The 22,100-nt window shown below is 46.1% G+C and overlaps 1 protein-coding gene across 1 annotated transcript in view; it reads right to left on the bottom strand.

The window, feature by feature from the left end:
- Positions 1-22,100, bottom strand: part of GRM4 (glutamate metabotropic receptor 4) — a 1,444,124-nt gene that overhangs the window by 1,211,801 nt on the left and 210,223 nt on the right. The window contains exon 2 of the mRNA XM_069633515.1: positions 4,164-5,185. Coding sequence (XP_069489616.1) covers positions 4,164-4,688 — 525 coding nt within the window. The 5' untranslated portion in view covers positions 4,689-5,185. The remainder of the gene's footprint in view (positions 1-4,163; positions 5,186-22,100) is intronic.

The following is a 22,100-nucleotide window of genomic DNA, read 5'->3' as shown; positions in this document are numbered from 1 at the left end:
CATGGCAAACACCTTTTCACAAAACGCTCAACCATCCCTTCAAGATCAGGGAACCACACCTTGGGCCGGAGCCTCGCCTTGGTCTTCACGACCCCTTGATGGCCAATGTGTGCTAACTCCAGGATGCGATTCCTTAGTGCTTGTGGGATCACGATTTGTCTCCCTCTCAGCAGCAATCCGTCATCCGAAATGGACAGCTCATCTCTGACCTTCCAAAGTGCCTGAAGGTCTTTTTGGGCGTTTGCCTGCCGCCTGGAGTTGTTTCTTAGTACCTCTCTCCAGTCTCCACTTCTCACCGCAGCCTTGGTGATGTGGAACACCTCATCCTCGGATGACTCCGTCGCTATGGCAAGTCTCGATAGCGCCACCGGTAACGCACCTTCCACGACGTGACAGAGTAGCCCTTGACAGTCAGCCACCTCGTCGTTCTTCTCCACACTCCCGGTGCTGGGGTGACGCGACAGGTAGTCCGCCGGGTTATTGGTCCCTGGCCTGTACACAAGTCTAACCCCGTACTCCATCAGTGCCAACATCCAACGCTCAATTCTGGGCGGCGGCTTGGATGACACGCCCGCCAGGATGGGCAGCAACGGCTTGTGGTCTGTCACCACCACAACAGGCTTTCCCAGAATGTAGAGACGAAAATGGCGACAGCCCCATAGGATGGCCAAAGCTTCTCTTTCGATCTGCGAGTAATGCTTCTCCGTGTTAGAAAGCGCTTTGCTCGCATAAGCGATGGGTCGCATGTCCCCTCTTTTGTCTGGCTGCAGCAGCACCGCTCCAACACCCACGGGACTGGCATCAACAACAATCTCGGATTCCACCGACGGGTTAAAGTACACCATGGTGTCTCCATCAGACAAGGCGTTCTTGAGGAGCTGAAAAGCCTCCTGCTCCTTCCTTTCCCACGTCCATACGGCGTCATTCCTGGTCAACGCCCTGAGGGGCTCCAACAAAGAGGCCAAACCTTTGATGAAGCGGCCGCAGTAATTTACCATCCCCAGAAAGCTCCTCACCTCGGTGGGGGACTGGGGTGCTGCAGCCTCCCGAATGTCTTTGATCTTAGCCGGATCGGGTGATACACCACTGGCGTGAAAAATGAAACCAAAAACCCAATCCTGTCTTTGAAAAATTCACATTTTTCACGGTGGAGAGTAAGACCCAAATCATTCAACCTCTTCAGTGTGCACTCCAGCCTTTTCAAGTGTTCTGTCTCCGATTCCGCAAACACTAAAAGGTCATCACTCATATTCAAAACACCTTTGAGGCCAGCCAGCGCCCCCCTGATGGTATTCTGAAAGACCTCGGCGGCCGATGAAATGCCGAAGCTCAGGTGCTTAAACTGATAGAGACCTTCATGTGTTGTGAAGGTCGTGATAAATCTGGATTCTGGGTGGAGCTCGAGCTGATGATAGCCCGCACGTAGATCTAACTTTGAGAAAACTCTTGTGCCCTGTAGTTCACCAATAATATCATCAAGAGTGGGCATAATGTGTCTCTCCCTCTTGATGGCGGCATTGGGGAGACGCATATCTACACATATGCGCACCGCTCCGGGCTGTTTTGGCTTGGGGGCCACCACGATGGGCGAGACCCAGGGTGTTGGGCCTTCCACCCTCTCGATAATGTCCATCTGCATGAGCGAGCGGAGCTCCTCCTCTACCTTCTCTCGGAGGTGAAACGGGATCCTGCGATGCTTGAGAGCTGTAGGTCTGATGGTGTCGTCGATGTGTGGATGTACCGGGGGATCCTTCAACTTTCCCACACCCTTGAAAATTCCTGAGAACTTGCCCAGTAGCTGCTCAATGTCCACTTGGTAGACCTCCCATGCAAAATGCACTAGGTCCAGGGCCTCCAATGCCGCACAGCTGAGTAAAGAGTGAGGGCTCACGTCTATGACGAAAATTGGGCTTTTATGGTCTTGCCGCCTTTGGACACAGGCGCAATGAAAACGCCCTTGATTGGGAGTGGCGTGTCTCCGCCAAACGTGAACATTTTCGCTGTCGAAATATCCAGCGCCGGTGGTCCCGGGATAGACTGGTAGTGATCGGACGCCAGCACACATACTGAGGCCCCGGTGTCAACCAGCACTTCCTCCCCTCCTCGGCCATGTTGAGCTTCTGCATTTCCTCTTCTAACGCTGCGATGCTCCTCTGCCCCCTCAAACTCCTGCCAAGTGCCCTGGCCGGGCCCCTCTGTACAGTTATTGGGGCGGGAGCGCGACACATCCGGGCATAGTGTCCAGGTCCATTGCATCTGCCACATTTTCTCGATTTGGCGGGACACTCCTCAGAGTGCGGCAGGTCATACCAGCAATATTGGCAAATAGACATCGCCCCTTTCATCGGGCCTGCTTCCCGGCGCTTCTGGCCCCACTTGGCTTTCGACGCCAACTGCCTTCCAACGGCAAATGCTTCTTCCGACTTTCCCGGACGTCCCGCCGCGTCCATTTTGGCACCCCGCGACTCTGCCAGTTCATGTGTTCTTCCGCTGTCCAGAATCTGTTGCAGAGACCATCCAGGCTCCCTCAGCACTTGCCTACGTAGCTTGCCTGAGCTACAGCCTTGGAGGACCTGATGCCTGATCATGGACTCTTCATTGTCCCATCGACAAGTTGTGGCCATTTGTTGCAGGCGAGCGCAGAATTGGTCAAGTGACTCCTCATCCCGCTGTTTTTCACCACAAAACAGAAATCTTTCGTAGTCCACGTTGGACAACGGAATGAAGTCGTTTTTTAGAGCAGTTTTAACAGCATCATAGGTGGTTACCTGCAGGTTGAGGGACTCATAAATGTGCAGAACGTCCATGCCCGCTGAGTATAGGAGAGTGGCTTTCTTAGCGTCGTCATCGGTTTCCCCAGTTGCCGTAAAGTACATGTCCAATTTTTTTATCCACAACAACCATCTTGTGCCCAATTTGGAGGGGGGACCGGACGTGTCAAATTCTAGCATGGGTAACAAAGCCCCCTGTTGTCTCCTTACCACCACTCTCGCTGTTTCTGCCTCGCCGTCACTTTCCACCATGTTTACAGGACGCACAGGCACCTCGTGGTGATTCAGAGGCCGCAAACCTGACTTGGATGAACCGTGGACGTACCTTGGGTCACTGCGTCATCATGGAATGTTCGAGTTGACGAGGGCCTTCCCCTTCAGTTGCCCCTTGTGTAGTGACAACTAGTCCAGGTGCAGTCCTCCTGGATGGTGAGGACTGCCAAGTTTCCAAAAATTGTTCAGATGTATTTTCAGGTATAAGCAGCGCACAAGCACCTTTTCAGGCCACTACTGCCTCCTACCGTGCGTGAAAACACCTCCGCTGTGTTCGCGCCGGGTTCGTAACACTCAGCGGTGTAGCGTTATGATGATTGACACGCGCGGCATGTCAACAAACGCTCCGCTTGCATCCCACTTCGTCGCCAGATGTTATGTGTACACCCGTGCCTCGGGTCGTACCGCGCTCACACTTGCACGCAGTCATGCACACAAGAAGACACGGGACGCGATGTGCTTCGCTCCGCGTCCCGCCGGCAACTGCCCGCACGGGCGTGATTTATTCCAATGCACATGCGCCTAGCAAGAACGAGGCTCGCGCATGCGTCAATCGTGACTGGCACGTCACACTATGGATGGATCTTTTCTGACGGAGATTACGTCAAAATTGTGTTATTTTGATAGTTTCCATGTTATGAAATAAAGGTATACAGTTTGTAATTTCTGCAAGGAGTTATAACAAAGCACATGTGCATCTGTATTGCAACAAATGAAATGGGGAACGCCAAATACATTTAGATTGTTCTAAAAGGGTTAATTCCTCCAGAAACTAGTCAGATCCATTAAAAAGGAAACTGTGTATCCCTCAATTTAAACTCTGGTTCTAAGTCACAAGGCCAGTAATTAATGCACTGTGAATTTTTCCAAAGAAAGTATTGCAAATAAAAAATAAACATCAATTTCACTAATCAAAGGAGCTAGCCAAGGACATGGTCCATATACAGTAATGAAAAAATATATTGTTTTCAATATGTACGCTCAGCGCTCTGAGCCCTATAGATGTGTAGCGCTATATAAGAAATACATTATTATTATACAACATACCATAGCAGTTCATTTCTTTTTCATTGAATATGTTACATTAGACCAGCCCCCCTCTTCATACCCTTCACATACCTTGAACAATCGCAGGATATTGGCAACCATGATGGAGACGGAACTGGCAGACGCTCCGATAACCCCCACCACGCGCTCCGGCTTGGTGATAATAGGGGGGCCTCCGTTGATGCAGCGCACCTCCGTGCTGTCCTTCTCTATCAATGCCTGCACAAAGGTCAGCGACTGCTCCAAGGCATGGGTGTCCCGGGAGCACGTGTCCAGGACGCGAGCCCCCAAAGTGATGTTGGGGAGCAGCTCCGGGTCGTTGTTGATGCGGTCCAAGGCAAACAGCATGGCCTCCAGGCGATGAATCCCCTTCTCCTTTTTCAGTTCGCCACAGGCTTTGCCCTCTGCTCCGCGTCCGTGTACAGGGAAGAGCCCCCCAAGGGTGATATCCCCATCAATACGGACCGAGTTCAAATGGGGGTGTCCCTGGCCCTTTGGTTTCGCCAAGACAAAGTTGTACCAGCTGAAACATCCACCGAGAAGCACAAAGAAGGGGGCTTTCAGCAAGCATGCATGTCCCACGCCCCATAGCGCCATTTCCAAGGACGCAAAACTTTAGTATGGTCAAAGGAACCCCATCCAGATCTGTGGCCTGCGCACAACTGGATTATCTAAGATTTTGGATGAAGTAACATGGTTTCAATGCATACCCTCCAACAACGGTGAAAGTCAACCACAGAAACCCATGGATTCTCAGCGTCCTACATTAATCCCTTCTCATTGTGATTCCATGGCACTTGCGGTTTTAGAGGCAACTGGAAAAACGTTGACCAAAATGGGAAAAAACAATACGTCAAGAAACAGGGACAACGCTTCTCAAATGCTGGCTGACCTAAGATGGCCGACTTCGACGAGTAGTAGCACAATAGATATCTTCTCTGAAGCTTTTAGAAATGTTTCTTGGACATCAGTGCCATCGACAATGACCCGATCATGCCTTCAGGATCATCTTGAGTTGCAGACATTGGAAGGCCTTCCAGTTTAGCTCAATGTTACCTCAAGATGATGGAAACTGTGTGTCATTGAATAGCTTCCTGTAAAAAGAAGATAAAGAAAGTTATATTACACTACAAATCATAAAATAAAGGACTTCTGATCTTGTTGGTCACAGTCAATGTTGCTCTTCATCCATGCAAGACACATCAAATTCTCAGGCAAAGTTCTCCTGTGATAGTATTTCAGGAGAACAAGTAGAGCGGCTATCTGTTACTATGGCAAAGTGAATACACTATAAACTCACAGCCAATATGCCTTCCCTGTACTGGCATGCACACAGAGCTGGGGGAACTGACCATCTTGAATCACTCATCTTTTTTCTCGAGCTCTGCAGGTCACCCAATTAGGCTTTAAAGACAATTGTGCCAATATGTGCCCCTGTCTGCCAGCCGCCATCTATCGCCACTTTGGAAAATATAAGTCCTTCTCTGGTCATGTGGTGAATTCTAAATACCAACAGCATTCACTCATTGTGGGAGAGGGATTAAGGGAAAGGGATGCAATGTTCCCTTTCCAATGTGCGACAGCAACATGGGAACACATGTAATGTGGGATATTTACAAAGTGTTCTCGATAACCAGGGGAACCTGACAAACACAAGACCCGCAGAGGGGCATGCATCAACCAAAGGCTAGATATCCCACAAGGGCTTTCACTGCAAGCACAGAGGACTCCTTCCTATTGCCGAAGAGCTCCTTAGGAACCCTGCCGCAGGGTAACTTGAGACTCCTGCAATGTCACATTGTGAATGGAGCCCTGATGTGACTGGTCTTCTGTTGCACACCCTCCTGAGTGAGGTTGGGGGGCCGCTATATACTGCTCCTGTGCACTGAGGAACCCACTCGATGGCAACTATGAGATTGAGGCTGGGCCGTAGATGCCTCCTGCTACTACTACTACCACAAGTGCTACTAGCACTATTAATGCTAAGACTATCAGTACTACTACTAATGCTGCCAGTATTACTACTAGAAAGACTATTACTACTCCTGCTATAACCACCAGTGCTAGTACTACTAACAGCTACTACTACTGTTACTACTACTGCCACCACCAGTACTACTATAAATACTGCTAGCTCCACCAGTACTACTCCTACTGCTACTGCCAGCACTACTCCTACTGCTACTGCTACCAGCTGTACTACTACTCTTACTACTATTACTGCCAGTGATAGCACTATCACCAGTACTACTACTGCTGCTACTACTACCACCACCACCAGTACTACTAATACTACTGCTACTGTCAGCACTACAAATCCTACCCCTACCAGCAGTACTACTAATAATACGGCTACTGCGACATTTTCTAATACTACAAATGCTACTACTACTTCTGCTACTGCTACTACTACTACAACAGTAGTCATAATACTACTGCTGCAACTATTAGTATTGCTACTAGTAGTATTACTCCTACTACTATGATTATTACTACCAGTGCTACTACTACAAGTACTTATACTGCAACTACTACTACAATTAATACTAGCACTAGTTCTACTGCTCTACTGGTGATGTAGTAGTAGAGTATTACTAGTGCAAGCAGTGCTAGTACTAATTGTACTAGGATTAGTAGCACCAATATGCACAAGTGTGACTACCATTAGTAATACTGTGGCTAGTACTACTGATAGCAATACAAGGACCACAATCTAATTCTACGCATACTACCAATACTACAACGTCAGCTTGATCTAATACTACTTATTTATTTATTGATATGTACTACTTATAATACTATTAATACTGATACTACTGCTACTATTAGTATTAATAGGACAAGACTAGCACCACAGCTACTGTAGTGTTCTACCAGATCTAATTCTAGGAATAGCAGGACTGTGAATGGTATTGTTGGCACGTTTTATCCATCCACTAATATTACTGAATGCAATACTGGTATCACTGTAACCAGTACTACTGAAAGTAATTCTAGTAGGTGTATTACTAGCAGTAGCAGTAGTAGTAGCAGTAGAGCCAGTGTTGCTAGTAGTACCACTAATAGCACTGATAGTAATAGTTTTAGCACAACAGCAGCTTCTGCTAGTAATAATACTGTTTCTGTTTCTAGTAGGACTCGTTGTACTGTTCTATATCTGGCAGGGCTACTATTAGAAGTATGAAAAGAAATAGCAGTGTGCATGCTTGTAGTAGTCTGCGGCAAGTCATCTTGAAGTTCTACAGGCGCTAATCTGAGTACATGGCAAGACTACTAGCCCTGCTGTTTTTACTGCCAATGAAGCCATAATGTGGATGCTACTGTTACTGCCATCACTATACCCCGGTTACACTTAGCACTACAATGGTATTTATATCACTGCTACTCTTAAGGAGGTGGCATGGTTAAAGTCAACAGCAGTAGTTGGAAAGGGAAGGCACTTATCAACTGTAGTGACATCAGACCTGTGTACACATAATATTATTGAGAGTTGGTGTGACATCTCAGCAGTCATCTCCAGCTTTCCAATTCCTCCACTGTCCTACAGTTTCAGGCAGGAGGACCACAGACACACTGATTATATGCTCATATTTCCTGCAGCTGCTACATCTCAAGAGTAGTAGGTCCCCGTCTGGGGTACACACTCTTTCCCTCTCCTTAGTTGAAGGGCAGCTCTATTAATTTCAGAATCGAAGTGAGAGGACATTAATATATTGCATTTCATTCAATATGAAATTTGAGGAGCCAATTCCTAAAAGTTAAAGAGGAGCTAATTCATCAGCTGGTTTCCAGTAGGCAATTGGTTGACTGCAAAAGCCCTCTCAAACTCCATGACTCTTTTCATGGACTACGTAAACTGCTCCTGGTTCCTCACGTGTGCCACATGAGAGCATAACCTCTTCCAAAAAGAGTGTGGAGGGCCTCCATAGAGAGAATTCAACATTTAGATTAGACTTGAACGAATATGGACAATTGTTCATCCGTCTTGTCCTGAATTAGGACTAACGGGGGCCATGGCAACATAAAGCGAGCTGTTCAGAAACGGACGAGTTGCTGAATTCTGGTATTACTGTATTCCACATAATTGTCAGACTCTACAGACTTAAAGTAAGGACTTGCTCTGAAGATCTGCACCATCAGCCTAAGGATGGTCTGGCTCAATTAATCATTAATACGCTTGTCTGTGTGCTACACCAGCCGGTAATGGCCTGGTGCACAGGTTAGAGGCATCATTACTGGCCCCTGAAGACCGTGCAAAGGGGTATTATTGCTATTCGCACCCCCGGACCAAACTCAGGCGAGCTAATAGCTTTTTCTTTTTTAACTTATGTAACAATGAGGCAGCCATTTTACAAGTTTAAAAAAGAGACTGTGAAAGAAAATGCCCGCCGGGCAAAAAGGGGATTTACCAGTTGTCCCTTCTCCATTTCCGTCGTGGTCTTGTTAAGGGCAGCAGGAGATTGGCAGCGGACAAAGGCAAGTGTGGTAGGGGAAGTTGGGGAAAGGTAGTGGGGTAATGAAGAGGAAATGGTGGAGGTGTTTTTCGAATGTGGGCTGATATCATGAGATTCAGCGAAGGTTTGGCTCAATCTGATTGTTTCAGGCACCCCCATGGTTGCTAGTTGACATTAATTAGGTGTACTCGTACACTTCTTCCTTCATCCTAGATGACCAGTTGTGTTGGTCAGCAACACATCAGTTCTTTGAATCTCTGAAGGATAGTTCATATAGTGACCGGTGTATGTGCCGGCATGAAAATCTCAAAGAGTATGTTTTATTGCGTCCCAGGCCCCATTGAGAAAACCATTGGGAAAATGCTTTGCTATTGCAGAACAAATACCTGACGTGAGACAAGCATGCAGACCTTTTGACACTGGTCAAGGACAGGTCAGGCATGAATGTACAGACACAAAACCAGAGGGTGACTTATTGTCAACACCTGTACTGGTGTAGACTTACCTCCATTTAGGACATTACTGTGTGCTGCAGCCTTCCTTATGTACATGACCATGGCATATAGCTCATACACCCCACCCCAAGGGAAGCATCAGTCAGCCCTGGTATGATCATAGACTTCTGTCCATTGCATATTTCCCTGTAAACTACTACAGCCACTCAATGTGTACATGACCGTCGAGTTCTGAGGACAGAGTTGTGCCCACAGGGGTCACAGAAGTCAACACCTTTAAGGTTGTATAGTTAAGTTTATTCTGTACATTACTATGTACTGCACCCATTCAATATCTACATGATGACCAGAGAGCACTACCAATAAACCAAACAACAGGGGGGGGAAATCAGTCAGCACATGTATGGTCCAAGACCCATGTTCATTGAGTACATTACTGTGGACTGCAGCCATCCAATGTGTATATGACTGTTGAGTTCTGACAGCAGAGTTTTTACGATAGAGGTGTACCCACAGGGTCACAGAAGTCAACACCTTTAAGGTTATAGCCTTAAGTTTTATCTGTACATTATTGTGTATTGCACCCATTGAATATGTACATGACCATAGAGCACTTTCCATGCCTCACACAACAGGAGAAAAAGTCATTCAGCACATGTATGCTTAAAGACCTACATTCATTAAATATATTGTGTTTGCCCATTAGGCACTTTTGGGCTGCTTCTTGCCTCTGTGAGCAGCCCTTGCTGTATTTTTCCCTTGCTGTGTCCCTCCCTCTCCACACAGCCCTGCTCCCACCTTCCCCCACTTCTGATTGGACCTTCGGACTCCAGGGAAGCCCTTCTTCACTGGTGGAGCTAAGGCAGCCTTGCCCAGGCAGCCACTGGCTAAGGGCCACAAGGCAAAGGGCAGCTCCCAAAGAAGCAGCTCCAGTCTGTGTTTCCCCATGTTTGCCTGGGACGCCTGATACAGACTACCTACAACGACTGATAAGGTAAGTGTGGTGTGGGCGGGGAGTACAGCTATTACTGTACTCCAGTAAATCCCCACCACTCTTATTACCTAATAGAATATGCCCACCTGCACTTAGTCTACTTATATAGATTAGCCCTTTCTTGCCTGTAGCCTCATTGTATAAATTACCCATATGTGCACTTAACCTGTTTGTGCAGATTAGCCATGTTCCGCATCTGACCTAACTGTATGGGCTGGCCTTATGCTTCCTGTGGTGCCCTGCGATGGACATGGTGTAACATCTGTATCGTGCTGGGCTCTACTCCTTGAGATGGATTGTTGGGGGTCGGAATTTTACCACACTTCGTTGAATTTTTGGAGGTAGGAAATGTACCACACCTAGATGGATTGTTGGGGGTAGGAAATGTACCACACTTAGATGGATTGTTGGGGGTAGGAAATGTACCACACTTAGGTGGATTGTTGAGGGTAGGACATGTACCACACCGAGATGTGTATTGAGGAGTAGGAAATGTACCACACTTAGATGGACTGCTGGGAACATTAGGTATCACAATTAGATGGAGTGTTGAGGGTAGGAATGCACCCCACTTGGCTTGTCAAGAACATGAATGTGTCAATCTTGGATTGTTGAGGGTAGGAGGTATGCCACACTTAGATGGATGGTTGGGGGTAGGAAATGTACCACACTTAGGTGGATTGCTGGGAACATTAATGTGTCACACCTAGATGGATGGTTTCGGGTTGGAAATGTATTTCTCCTAACAAACCATACTAAAAACTCACCATTCTGCCTACTCACCCTCAACCTCTGAATCAAACACAACCATACCATTACCGCACCACAAACTGCACGCACTTCACAACACCCAACATAAAACCAAACCATACACAACCAGATTTCAACATCACATGATGACTGCTAACCACTCAGTGACAGGTTTCTCCAAACTAAAGCTGCCAACAGCACATTAAAGCTCTCCTGTGCTTCTCCCTCTCAACCCCACTAACACCCCACAACCCCCTCCCATTGCAGATCCACCAGAGCACTATGAGACCATGCAAGTGGGGATAGTGCGCAGCAAAAGACCCATTAACATTACATAACATTACTATGGACTGCAGCCATCCAATATGTACATTACCAGAGAGTTCTGCCCACATACTTAGCACGTCACTGCATTTCTCCGTCCATATACTCTGAAAGGGAGCCTCTGTATTATACATGACATTAGACTGTATCAGACATCCAGTGGGTACATTAGCCTATAATACCCTCTATGTGCGGTGTACATACATACACAGTGCACACAGATCGATTACACAAGGTATCACAATACACCCCCTTCCCCGATCCAACAACCTCATGCTCTTAAGAAGCGCATGAGAGCTGTACCCCTTCCATGTGGCGTCCATTGCCCCCCGCTGCTCCTCAGTGAGAGCCGTTCCCACTGTCTGTACAATATAACAAAATCCATGCACCTGTGCGGTGCACGTTTGTGCAGCATTTTCACCTAGTAACCACAGATAGAGAGGTAACCCACAATCATTATTCAACTAGGGCACCCGCAAGTGGGATCAAGACTAAACAGGACTGAGTACGTGGTCCCTATCTCTTTTCGGAACAACTTCATGAATGTTAGCCAATTACTGCATTATCATTTTATTTTTTTTTACAAATAATGATTTGTAATCACATTTCATTGACAAGCAAAACCACATAATGAATCATTTTTTTTTTAATTTTTTTTATTTATTTTTTATTGTTCATGGTTCAAGTACAAAATGTAGAACCTTTACAAAAATGATTTAGAAGAAATAAAATATTTACATTTACATTAATTTACAGAAACATATTACTTTTTTATAGCACAGCTTAAAAAACAGGAAATCACATTTAATGATGGGTATCCTCAAATTTTTTTTAAATTGAAAAGCTCTTTTTCAATGTACTTGCACAGACTGACCAATTCAAAAAATCAAAATTTCGAATGTGTCATTTCATTGGTTCAACAACATAAATAGTGCATGTCCTGAACCTCTTAAAACAAGTTCCACACTTCGAGCAAACACACAGACAACCGTCAGCAATTAAGTGTAAAACAATGACAAAGTACAAACAAGCATTGGCAATAACAATAGTTTTGGTGTTTACTGCTGTTCTTTGCATTTTGCATTCATAGGCACCAGGGTGCAAGGGGGAGAGTGCAAAGTTTCTAGGGAGGGTGTGAAAAGGGGTGCAGGTGTGCAATAGAATGAGAAGGGGATTAGAGGAGGGGAGGCAGCCATTGATACAGGGTGCTGATGATGAGCAATAGGAAATATGAGCGAGTAACGGAGAGACAGATTAAGAAATGAAGCAAGTATAAGAGGAAGGATAAGAAGCGATAGGCCAAAGCCTTTGTCAATATCACCTAAAACAAAGGTCGGACAAACCAGGAGCTATGCCCTATCATCCCAGAGCAACCGCGGACCACTGATTCTCATCAGGTGGGGAAACCTAAATTCATCTTTAGGCCTATACAGGAAGGAGACTTGATAAAAAAAAAACTAAAATCTATGACACCATTCAGTTGTTTCAGAGAAACCATCCCCACCAAAGTTATCCTCGCAAATAAAGAGCCTTTCACCCCATTTTTAGTCCGTCTCACCAACGCATCCTTTAGAGATAGCAAGGTTCCTGATTCTTTTGAAGAAGGTAACTGTGTCTCCTCTGACAAAAAAAGGGTTGACCCCAAAGACTATTCCAATCTGAGAGCTATCTCCAATGTACCTTTTTTATTGAAGGTAATTGATAAAGTGGCAACTGCACAACTCCAGGTCCAATTGGAAGACTCTGAGTTATTGCACCCTAAGCAATCCGGCTTCAGGGCTCACCACGACACAGAAAGTGCCTTGGTGGACCTGCAGACGGAAATGCTACTTCTCATGGACAAAAGTATGGCAGGGCTGCTGATGCCACGTGACCTCTCAGCAGTCTTCGACCTGGTGGACCATGTGATGCTCATAAGAAGGCTGAAAAATATCTGAAGCTGTTCAGGGGAAGCCACCGCCTGGATTGAATTATTTTTGGACAATAGGATGTCCAGAATCGTTTGGGGCAATGCAAGCTTGTCTGCTGAAATCCTGAGTGTGGTGTGCCTCAGGGCGCATGTCTCTCGCCATCCTTGTTCTATAAATTCAGTCAACCCCTTTGTGTCCTATTGGATGAATTGGGAGTAAGCTTTACGACCTATACTGATGACACACAGGTGGCGATCGAGCTGTGTGGAGTATTCGAACTAGAGGCTGAGAAGGTAAATGATTTACAATTCAATTCAGAATTGGATGGCCAATCACAGAATGTGCCTGAATGCAGCAAAGACCGAGCTGCTCCTCTTTGGCTCCTCCCAGGGCTCAGGGAAACACTGGGATTGCTACACCGGTTTCGCCATTGACAATCATCCCATTCCCGTCGTCGCCAAGGTTGAAACATTGGGAGTTATCTTTGAAGCGTCATTAAGCTCAGATGCCCACATTTAAGATGTGGTGAATAGAACCCAATATCACCTCAGACTAGATTAGTAAAATCCTACGTCTCAGAAGCCAACTGCACTACCCTGGTGAGAGCATTGATCATGCTTAGGATAGACTATTGTAGTGGACTACAAATATGGGCGCTAGTAAGCGAGACTTAGGACGCATGCAGGTGATACAAAATGATGCTGTCTGCATAGTGAAAAATGTGTGCAGACACGAGCCTGTGTCGGTGCACATATAAAGCCTGCATTGTCTCGCAGTGGAAGCCAGGACCCGGTTTAAGGCTCTCACCATTGTCCGTAAATGTCACTGTGGTCAGGCTCCAGCTTATCTTGAAGCCTGTATCAAAGGCTGCACTCCTAGGAGAGCTAGCAGATCCAGCGATGGTACATGCATGGCAGTTCCCAGAAGTAACCAGCCTAGAGGGTTGGGGAGGTCTTCCCCTGTTCAGGCTGCTCTAGCATGGAACAATCTGCCTGAAGACCTACGTGCAGACCCTAACCTCTTGAGTTTTAGGAAGCGTTTGAAAACAATCATATTTCAATAATTAGAACCCTAGCGAATATAACCCTCTTTCTTAATGCCTCTTCTCTCTCTTTTCTGTGCTGTGATGCCTGCGGGCTCCTGTGCAATACAAACGAACAAATGCAAAAAAAATAGGGGGCTGGTTGGGCTTGTGTGGGTGTAGGAATAAAGGATGTAGGGTGGGTGGGGCTAGAGAGGGGGTGCGTGGTGGGGTAAAAAGAGATGGGGTAGGGTTGAGTAGAGAAGAGGAGGTAGGATGGGTGATGGTTTAGGGGGGCTAAGGTTGGTGGGGAGAGGGAGAAGAGGGTGGGTGGGTGGTGTTAGGGAAGGTCAGGGTAGGGTGGATGGGGTGACACTTGATAGGTTGGTGGGTGGGGTGAAGAGAGTTGGTAGGCTAGGTGGGTGGGGATAGAGAGAGGGGGTATGCAGACAGAGTTGTGAGGGTGGAGGTAGAGAGAGTGGGGGTAGCGAGAGTGGGGTTGGTGGGAGTAGAGAGAGTGGAGGTAGAGAGAGTGGGGGTAGGGTGGGTATATTAGGGTAGAGATAATGGGGTACAGAACAGGATAAGGTGGGTGAGGGTAGCAGTAGGGTGGGTGAGTGCGCGTAAGCTGAGTGAATGAGGTAGAGAGAGTGGGGGCAGGTTGTGTGAGGATATAGAGGGTGGGGATAGGGTGGATGAGTGTGGGAGGAAGTGGGGACAGGGTTGGGGTATAGAGAGGGGGGTAAAGAGAGGGGCAATGGGGTGGGGTGAGTGGGGTAGAGAGAGTGGTGCTAGGGTGGGTGGGTGTAGAGAGAGTGGGAGTAGGGTGGCTGGGGGTAGAACGAGTGAGGGTAGAGTGGGTGTGGGGGTTGAGAGAGTGGGGGTAGGTTGGGAGGGGATAGGGTGGTTGGGTAGGGATAGAGAGGACGGGTGGGGACATAGATAGTGGTGATAGGGTGGTGGGTTGGGTTAGAGAGAGGGGCTAGGGTGGGTGGGGGTAGAAAGAGTAGGAGATGGGTGGGTAGAGGTTGAGGGATGGGGTAGATAGTGTGGGTAGGATGGGTAGGGGAATGGGGGCGATAGAGAGTGAGGTATGGTGGGTATTGTTTGATAGAGTGCGGTAGGGTGGGAGGGGATAGAGAGAGAGTGGTAGGTGGGGTGGGTGAGGGCAGGGGTGGATGAGTGGTGGTAGTTGGTTGGGGGCAGGAAACATGAACAACAAATCAGCCTTGGGAGGCCTTGTCAAATGTAGCCCAAAATAGCCCAAACATAACCCAACCAGCACATGTAATGAGAGTAGAGAGAGTGGGAGCGGGGTGGGTGAGCGTAGAGAGAGTGAGGATGGGCCGGTGCTTGTAAAGAGGCAGCATTGGGTGAAATTAAAAAAAAAGATTGCCACCAAAAGTGCCCAAAGTAGCACAATTGTACACAAAATAACTAAGTAAGGCAAATCACTACCCAGCTCGGAAATAGAAAGCCCAGCTGACCAGCTTCTTAGAAAGCTGCTGATTGGAGCAACTCTTGTTAGGGAGCTCCTCAGTGGGTAGTACGGCGGAGGAGTTTGGATTCTTTTTTTAGTGAGTTGGCAATTTCATGCCCTGGCATTGCAGGTTGATATGCAAAGAAGATATCCTTATTTCAGAACCCCGTTTCTCTCTCTCTTTAAAAATGGCTTATGGGGGTGAGCCGGCTTCCCGCTCCTTCCCCTGCCTTCCGCTCCACCCTTGCTTCAGCTCTCCAGATGTTTTGGACTACAGGTCCCATCAGCCCTAGCCAGCATCCTTGCTGGCGAGGAACCATGACGGTTCCTGTCCAGAATATCTGTAGAACCGCAGGATGATGTTGATGTTGATCTGGTTGAATACACCCCCCTTTTTGGGGTTCTGCTCGGTCACTGGCCTGGTGACAGCGCATATAGAGCCACCTTCTCCTAGAGCTAACAAGAGCTATCAGAAATTTGACTCACTCACTCCCTAGTCAATCATTCCTTCAGTCCTTAATACCCTCACATTTCCATTTACTCAACCTGCCCCCCCCCCCGGCACTCCCGTCCGTACATGCTCTCTAATTCACGTACTCCTTCCCTTTGTCGCTCACCCATTTTGTCTCTTGTTCTTTTACTCAGTCAGTCATTTACTCACGCCCTACTCACTCTTGCACCAATCACTGACTCCATTCCTCACTCACTCGCTCTTGCTCACCCCCACATTCACTCACTTATTTACACTTTTGCTCCATCCCTCACGCACGCCCTCATTTACTCACTGACCACAGCCCTCTGCTGATTTATCTCTCACTCTCCCCAACTTTCGTTTCCAAAATGTCTTGCCCGACCCCCCCCACATACACTTACCAAAAGCCGTTGTTCTCTCCCTGCCCAGAGGCTTTGCTTAATACATGTTACCTTTTGGCAAAACACAAGCCCCCAACAACTCTTTAGTGTTTGGATTTGGAAAATGACACCCAAGGCCAGCATAGAAGGTACACTTCTTTGTAACTATGAGCTATACTCCTACAGGGTGTGTCCAATACTCACACTGCTATTGACTGAGGTTGGTGTAATTGAAAAAAATGTGGGGTTCATCTGTATTCACAAGACTCTGAAAAACCAGATTCTGCCTGAGCACACATAGAACTGGAAAATAGCCTCACTGCAGTAGGATTGAGGTGCTAAACCCATCCGAATGTGCACTGAGGGCCTACCTTCACAAGGGTATATTATTATTAGTAGTAGAATTCATAGCAATAAAATAAAAAATAACGAGTGTAATCAAAATATTAGCATGAAAAATTATTATTATAATTATTCTTAGTTCGTTTTTTATTAGCCGGCATACTGTGAACACCAGTGCACCATTAACACAATCATCTCAATCATATACACAATGGGATCCTTATCTACTCAGATGCAATGTAATGTAAGTGGTCTACATAGCACACCACTGCCAAGTGTGTTGGCTTCACTACACAATGCAAGGAAACGGTGGTGGGGCTCATTGTGAGAATGGCATATGGGAAACCTGTGGCGTTGGAGGGTTCAGATCGGAAGTGCTCCGTTCCTGAGTGCCGGTCTGCTTTCTATGGGTCTGGCAGAGACACTTGGAAGCATGTCATCCATAGGGGTCCAGTAGACTATAGTGCTTCCAGGTCGAGTTGGCCACTGATGTGGGTGGGTGTGATAGGGATAAAGAGGAGAGCTTAGTCATGGCTCGATTAGTGTTGATGAAATAACCGCTAGGCCTGTGGCAGCAAGATGTAGTGTACAATGAAGGAGATCTCAGAAAGGAGTCTGTTCATCAGGGGATGAGGGGAGTAGGTCTCACAAGGCAAAACAATCTGCACCGGGCACTCCTATCACTTGCCTCTTACAGGCAGGTCCCATTTTACTAATTGTCTCGGGAGGATAGCCCAGTACTTATCAGAGGAGTTCCTGCTCTCCTTTACACTTTCCCTCCCCCACCTTCTTCCCTGTTTCCTCACCTTTCTGTCTTGCCTCGTGACTTCCGGTGCTTTGATGCTCCTCCTTTCAGCTCTACACTTATTTCATCTCTTCCCACAATTACTCAACCTTCTTCCTTTTCAACTGGCAGTATTAATTCCTTCCTACCTCCAGAGATACTCGGAACACTTGATTCTCTGCACCTTTTCTCCATCATGTTAAGTCTCCTCTGCCTTGTTAACTTCCTCTCTTCGTTCCTCTCGCCTCTTGCCACGAGGTCAGCGTCGATGGAGGAAATCACAATCACCTGTGGATTGGACCACTTTACCCTCTCTTCGTAGCTCCTAGGATGCATCTCTATTTTCGGCTGGACTATAATACTTTACAGAGCTACTTCACACGTCTACCTCTCATCCTCGTCCTCTATTCTAGGTCTTAAAACATATTCAGTCTCCTCCGACTTCTGATCCGCCTTTACCCTCTTTCCTTCCTGACTCTGAATTTACTAACCACTTATCCACTAAGATCACACATTTGCACTCCCTTCATATTTGGCATTCTTCTTCAAATTCTACATTCTTATCCTCCTCATCTTCAGCTGATATCTGTAGCTTCAGCTGTCCTTCTGATGCTGATACTTTGTCGCTTCTCTCCAAAGCCCATCCTTACTGCTGCTCCTCCTGACCATGTTCCATCTGCCTTCATCTCTCAAGTCTATCCTCTTCTTGTTCCATCTCTTACTATGCTCCTGAATTTCTCTTTACTTACGCCACATTTTCATTGATCCTTTAAACATGCTTCTATTCTTCCAAGTCTAAAGAAACCTTCACTTGTTCCTCCATACTGTGCAACTACCTCCCTATTTCCCTTCTCTGATTTCTTTCTAAACTCCTTGAATGATGTGATATGATAGGTTATTTGATATAATAGGTTATTTATAAGGCGTATTTATAAGGCATATTAATAAGGCGCTTAATACCCAGAGGTTTCTAAGCGCAGACACGGTATCGAACCTGTGGTGTTCTGTGTCGTCTTGCTTCCAAGGTGAGCACATTGCCCTTGAGCTATCCTCCTGAATCAATGAATTGTTCACATCAGGCTATCAGGTTTCTGTCCATGTAACTCACTCGACTCTTCTTACTCTCGATCACTATGGTGTCCATCCTTTTTCACTCGACAGAAACCACCCAGCTCTCTATTTCCAATTCTCTTCGGCCCGCATGCTACGCTAAGAAGACTTCCTTGCTTATTCTGCTTGACCTGCTAGCACCCTTTGATATTTCTGCCCACTCTATTCTTATTCGCACACTTCCTCATCTTGGTTTTCCTGCTCGGTGCTTGATTGGTTTCATTCTTATCTTAGCAAACACACCTTTTCTGTTTCCTGACCCAATCAATCTTCTTCTGTCTTTCTTCGCCAGGTTGGCGTTTCTTTGTCCTCCTCTGTTTTATCTATATGGTATTCCTCGTTTTTATTATTTCCACTCTTGGTCTTCCTCACCAGTATTTTGCAGTTGATTCCGAGATTTTTCTTTCCTTTTCCTCTTTCTCTGATATTATACACTCTACACTTTCTGCCTGTCTTCTGGCTATCCAGACTTGAACGTTGGACCACTATTTTCACCTCAATCCATCCAAGACTGAAGGTCTTTTCTTTTATGCTAACACGATTCCTCCCCTTGCCCCTCTTCTTCTGTTTCCGTTCTTCTCCCTTCTTTCCCAATTTCTCCGACTGTGCGTAGCCTTGGAGTTATTTTTGACTCTTCCCTTCCTTTTCTTCTCATATTCTGTTGCTCATTCTTGTCGCTTCCATCCCTACAATGTTTGACATGCTTGTCCTTTCCTCTCTTTTCATGGTGCAAAAATTCGTGTTTCAGCTCTCGTTTTTCCTAGATTTTGCTACTGTTCTACCCTGCTTATGGGTCTCCCGGCGTATCCGCTTCTCAGTTGGCTCCTCTCGGTCCCATTTCCAACTCCTCTATTCATCTACTTCTTCATCTCTCGCATCGGGCCTCTACAGATCCCGACCCTTTTTAACCACTTTACCCCACTACCCTGTATATATTTATTTAATATTTTCAGTGTTTTTCAATGTTATGGGCCACTCTGAAATGTTTTTGATGAATTGACTGGGTACCGTTTGTTTCTATTCGACACAGCCCTACCATTTTGAGGTGATAGGGCTTGTGTAGGGGGTGTCTTGGATGTAGTATGTTGTATACATTTCAATGTGCAAGGGTTTGCTCATGTTCCTATGTTATGGAATTTTGTCTTTATTAGTTGGGGCTGCATGCTTGCACAGACACCATATGCGTACTCCCTGACTTTAAACCCCCCTCATTTGACTCACTACTTACTGGCAACTTGCTCTGCAGTAGTTGGGTCCGTGTTAAAGCAACCACAGGGCCTCATGACCCAGGACCTTCACCTAATGGGGACAGATTGCTGCTTGTGTTGATATAGCAGTCTCACAACCTTTATTTAGAAAACTGGGCTAGGCTTTGTCAAGAGAGTAAGTATGCAGCATCAAGCATGACACTGACTGCTTCAGCTCGCAATGTCCTTCGTCTGGGCTCATTAGAGATGGTACTAGCCGCCCCTATTAGGAAAAAACTCTTGGTGTAGAAAGTATGGTTGGTGTTGGGACGTTTTATGGTACTTTAGAAGGAGACATAGGCCAGTAGCTTAAAAAGTGGAACTTCTCTGGGTTATGTATCTGTGAACCATTAAGGTGAATTAAAATGTCAATTTCTGTCTACAGGAAATCTCTCTGCAAGGTAATGGGTTAATTGAGGTGTTTAAGTTGCTTCTTATGTAAGTCCTTGCCACTGTGTGCCTGAAAAAGCATCTGCGTAAAAGGTAATGGGTTAACTACACTTACCAGCTCCCGGGGTAATAAAAATGTCTCAATAATGTGTATGCCTTCTGCCACTTTATTTGTAAGCATTACATGTAGGCCACGGCTTTAAATCTCATTTTTAGTGTGGTCTATTAGGTGGTGCTTGCGCCACCTATAGGCCAAAACTATTGCATTAGAGGGCAGTTAGGGAGAAATGGCAAATGAAGAGGAACGCAAGGCGTGTTGGTGTTTTTTGGATATTTGCCTACCCACTGACTGCCCATGGCCATGCTAATCCATATTATTACACACAACAGCCTGTTTTCGCCAACAAGTAACCCATTTGCACTGTTTACGGGCTGAGTCCCTTTACAATTTAACTCCAATGTACTTTCATCGTTAAATGATACTTGTCACAGAAGTTTATCACAAGACTTAAAAAAGAACTTCAAAGAATAGCTTAAATAAAGCAGTTGTTTTCTTTAGTACACCAATGCTGCCACATCCAATTCCTAGTTGTTTGACTACTAGTACATCATAAACCTAATGAAAACCATTTTTTTAAATCTAAAGGAAAATATCACGTCACTTATCCTTCTCATACAACTTTGATCCCTAATTCACAGTTAACCCAAAATTCAGTTGTTTGATTAGCCAACGTGTTTCAGATATGTAATATCCATCTTCAGGGCTTTGAGTTGTCTTTCATCCAAATATTCTATAATATGTTCACCTATGTGTAAACATCCAATTTCACCACTGAGCATAAAATAAAACAAACACTGACCTCAGATAGTTCTATGTACTCTCGATGTACGTTCTACATATATAGAAAAAGATGTACTGTTAACTGAGTATACAACTAAGATTGAAGCATAACACAACACTATGCTCAGTCAATTCAAACTTTTACAGTCACGCGACACTCACCCAGCTTGGGAGAGTTGGCAGCCCGCTGGGTAATCATTGTCCCTCAGAACTCTTAAAATACAGCTTTCTAGAAAGTAGGGCTATTTAGCAGTATCTGCGATAGGGGCCATTTAATTGCATAGCGGCACGTGCCTCACAGGCGAACGCGTGCCCATTGTTCCTGGCTCTATCCGAGCAGAGGCAGCAGCTGAAGCCGCGCACCTCAGCCATGGGGCGATGCCAAACCCAATGGATTTAGACAGTTCAAAACTTATGACAAGCTCTCTACTTACTCGGTTCAGGTTTGCATGAATACTGAGGCAGGCGACATGTAGAACCGGTCTGGTGCCCCGCTTACGTTTAAATAGTTATGGTAGTCATGACAACTCCCAACATGCACTTGTCATGCTGTGTTGGAGCCACGGCCATCTTGCTTTGGTAATCCTTATCTGAACAGGAGCAGGGTTCCGGCTGGGTTTATGTGATGTTTCATAACAAACCAGTTTCCCTTATGAAGATGTGAATCAGAACCAAATGTCTAGTCTCAGTTTACCACGTGGTATAGAAAATCTGTAATATTTTCACAGTGGGCAAAGTTAACCGCATTTAAAGCATATCCAAAGGAGTAACCTTTTCTACCTTAACAATTGGACTTGTAAGCTGGTTAGGTACAATAAACAAACACAATCCGCATCAACCAAAATGGCTCTCTATCCATTATCCAGTTAGTTTATGTATGACAATTCATGCTGTAAATACTCTTAGCGCCTGGTCCCTCTCCACAGTCACTAGTTCATCACTCCTTTCAGGCATACAGCCTGCTTACATTCTGTCAGATGCAGCAGAGAGTTTCCATCTATACCTTTTCGGTACTTGCGTTACAAGATCCAAATTACACTGTTTTACCAGTTCTA

This window comes from Ambystoma mexicanum, chromosome 13 (genome assembly GCF_040938575.1).
Source record: "Ambystoma mexicanum isolate Mex_15411 chromosome 13, UKY_AmexF1_1, whole genome shotgun sequence".
NCBI lineage: Eukaryota > Metazoa > Chordata > Amphibia > Caudata > Ambystomatidae > Ambystoma > Ambystoma mexicanum.
Note: the sequence above shows the minus strand (reverse complement) of the source record. Positions and strands in the feature narration are given on the sequence as shown.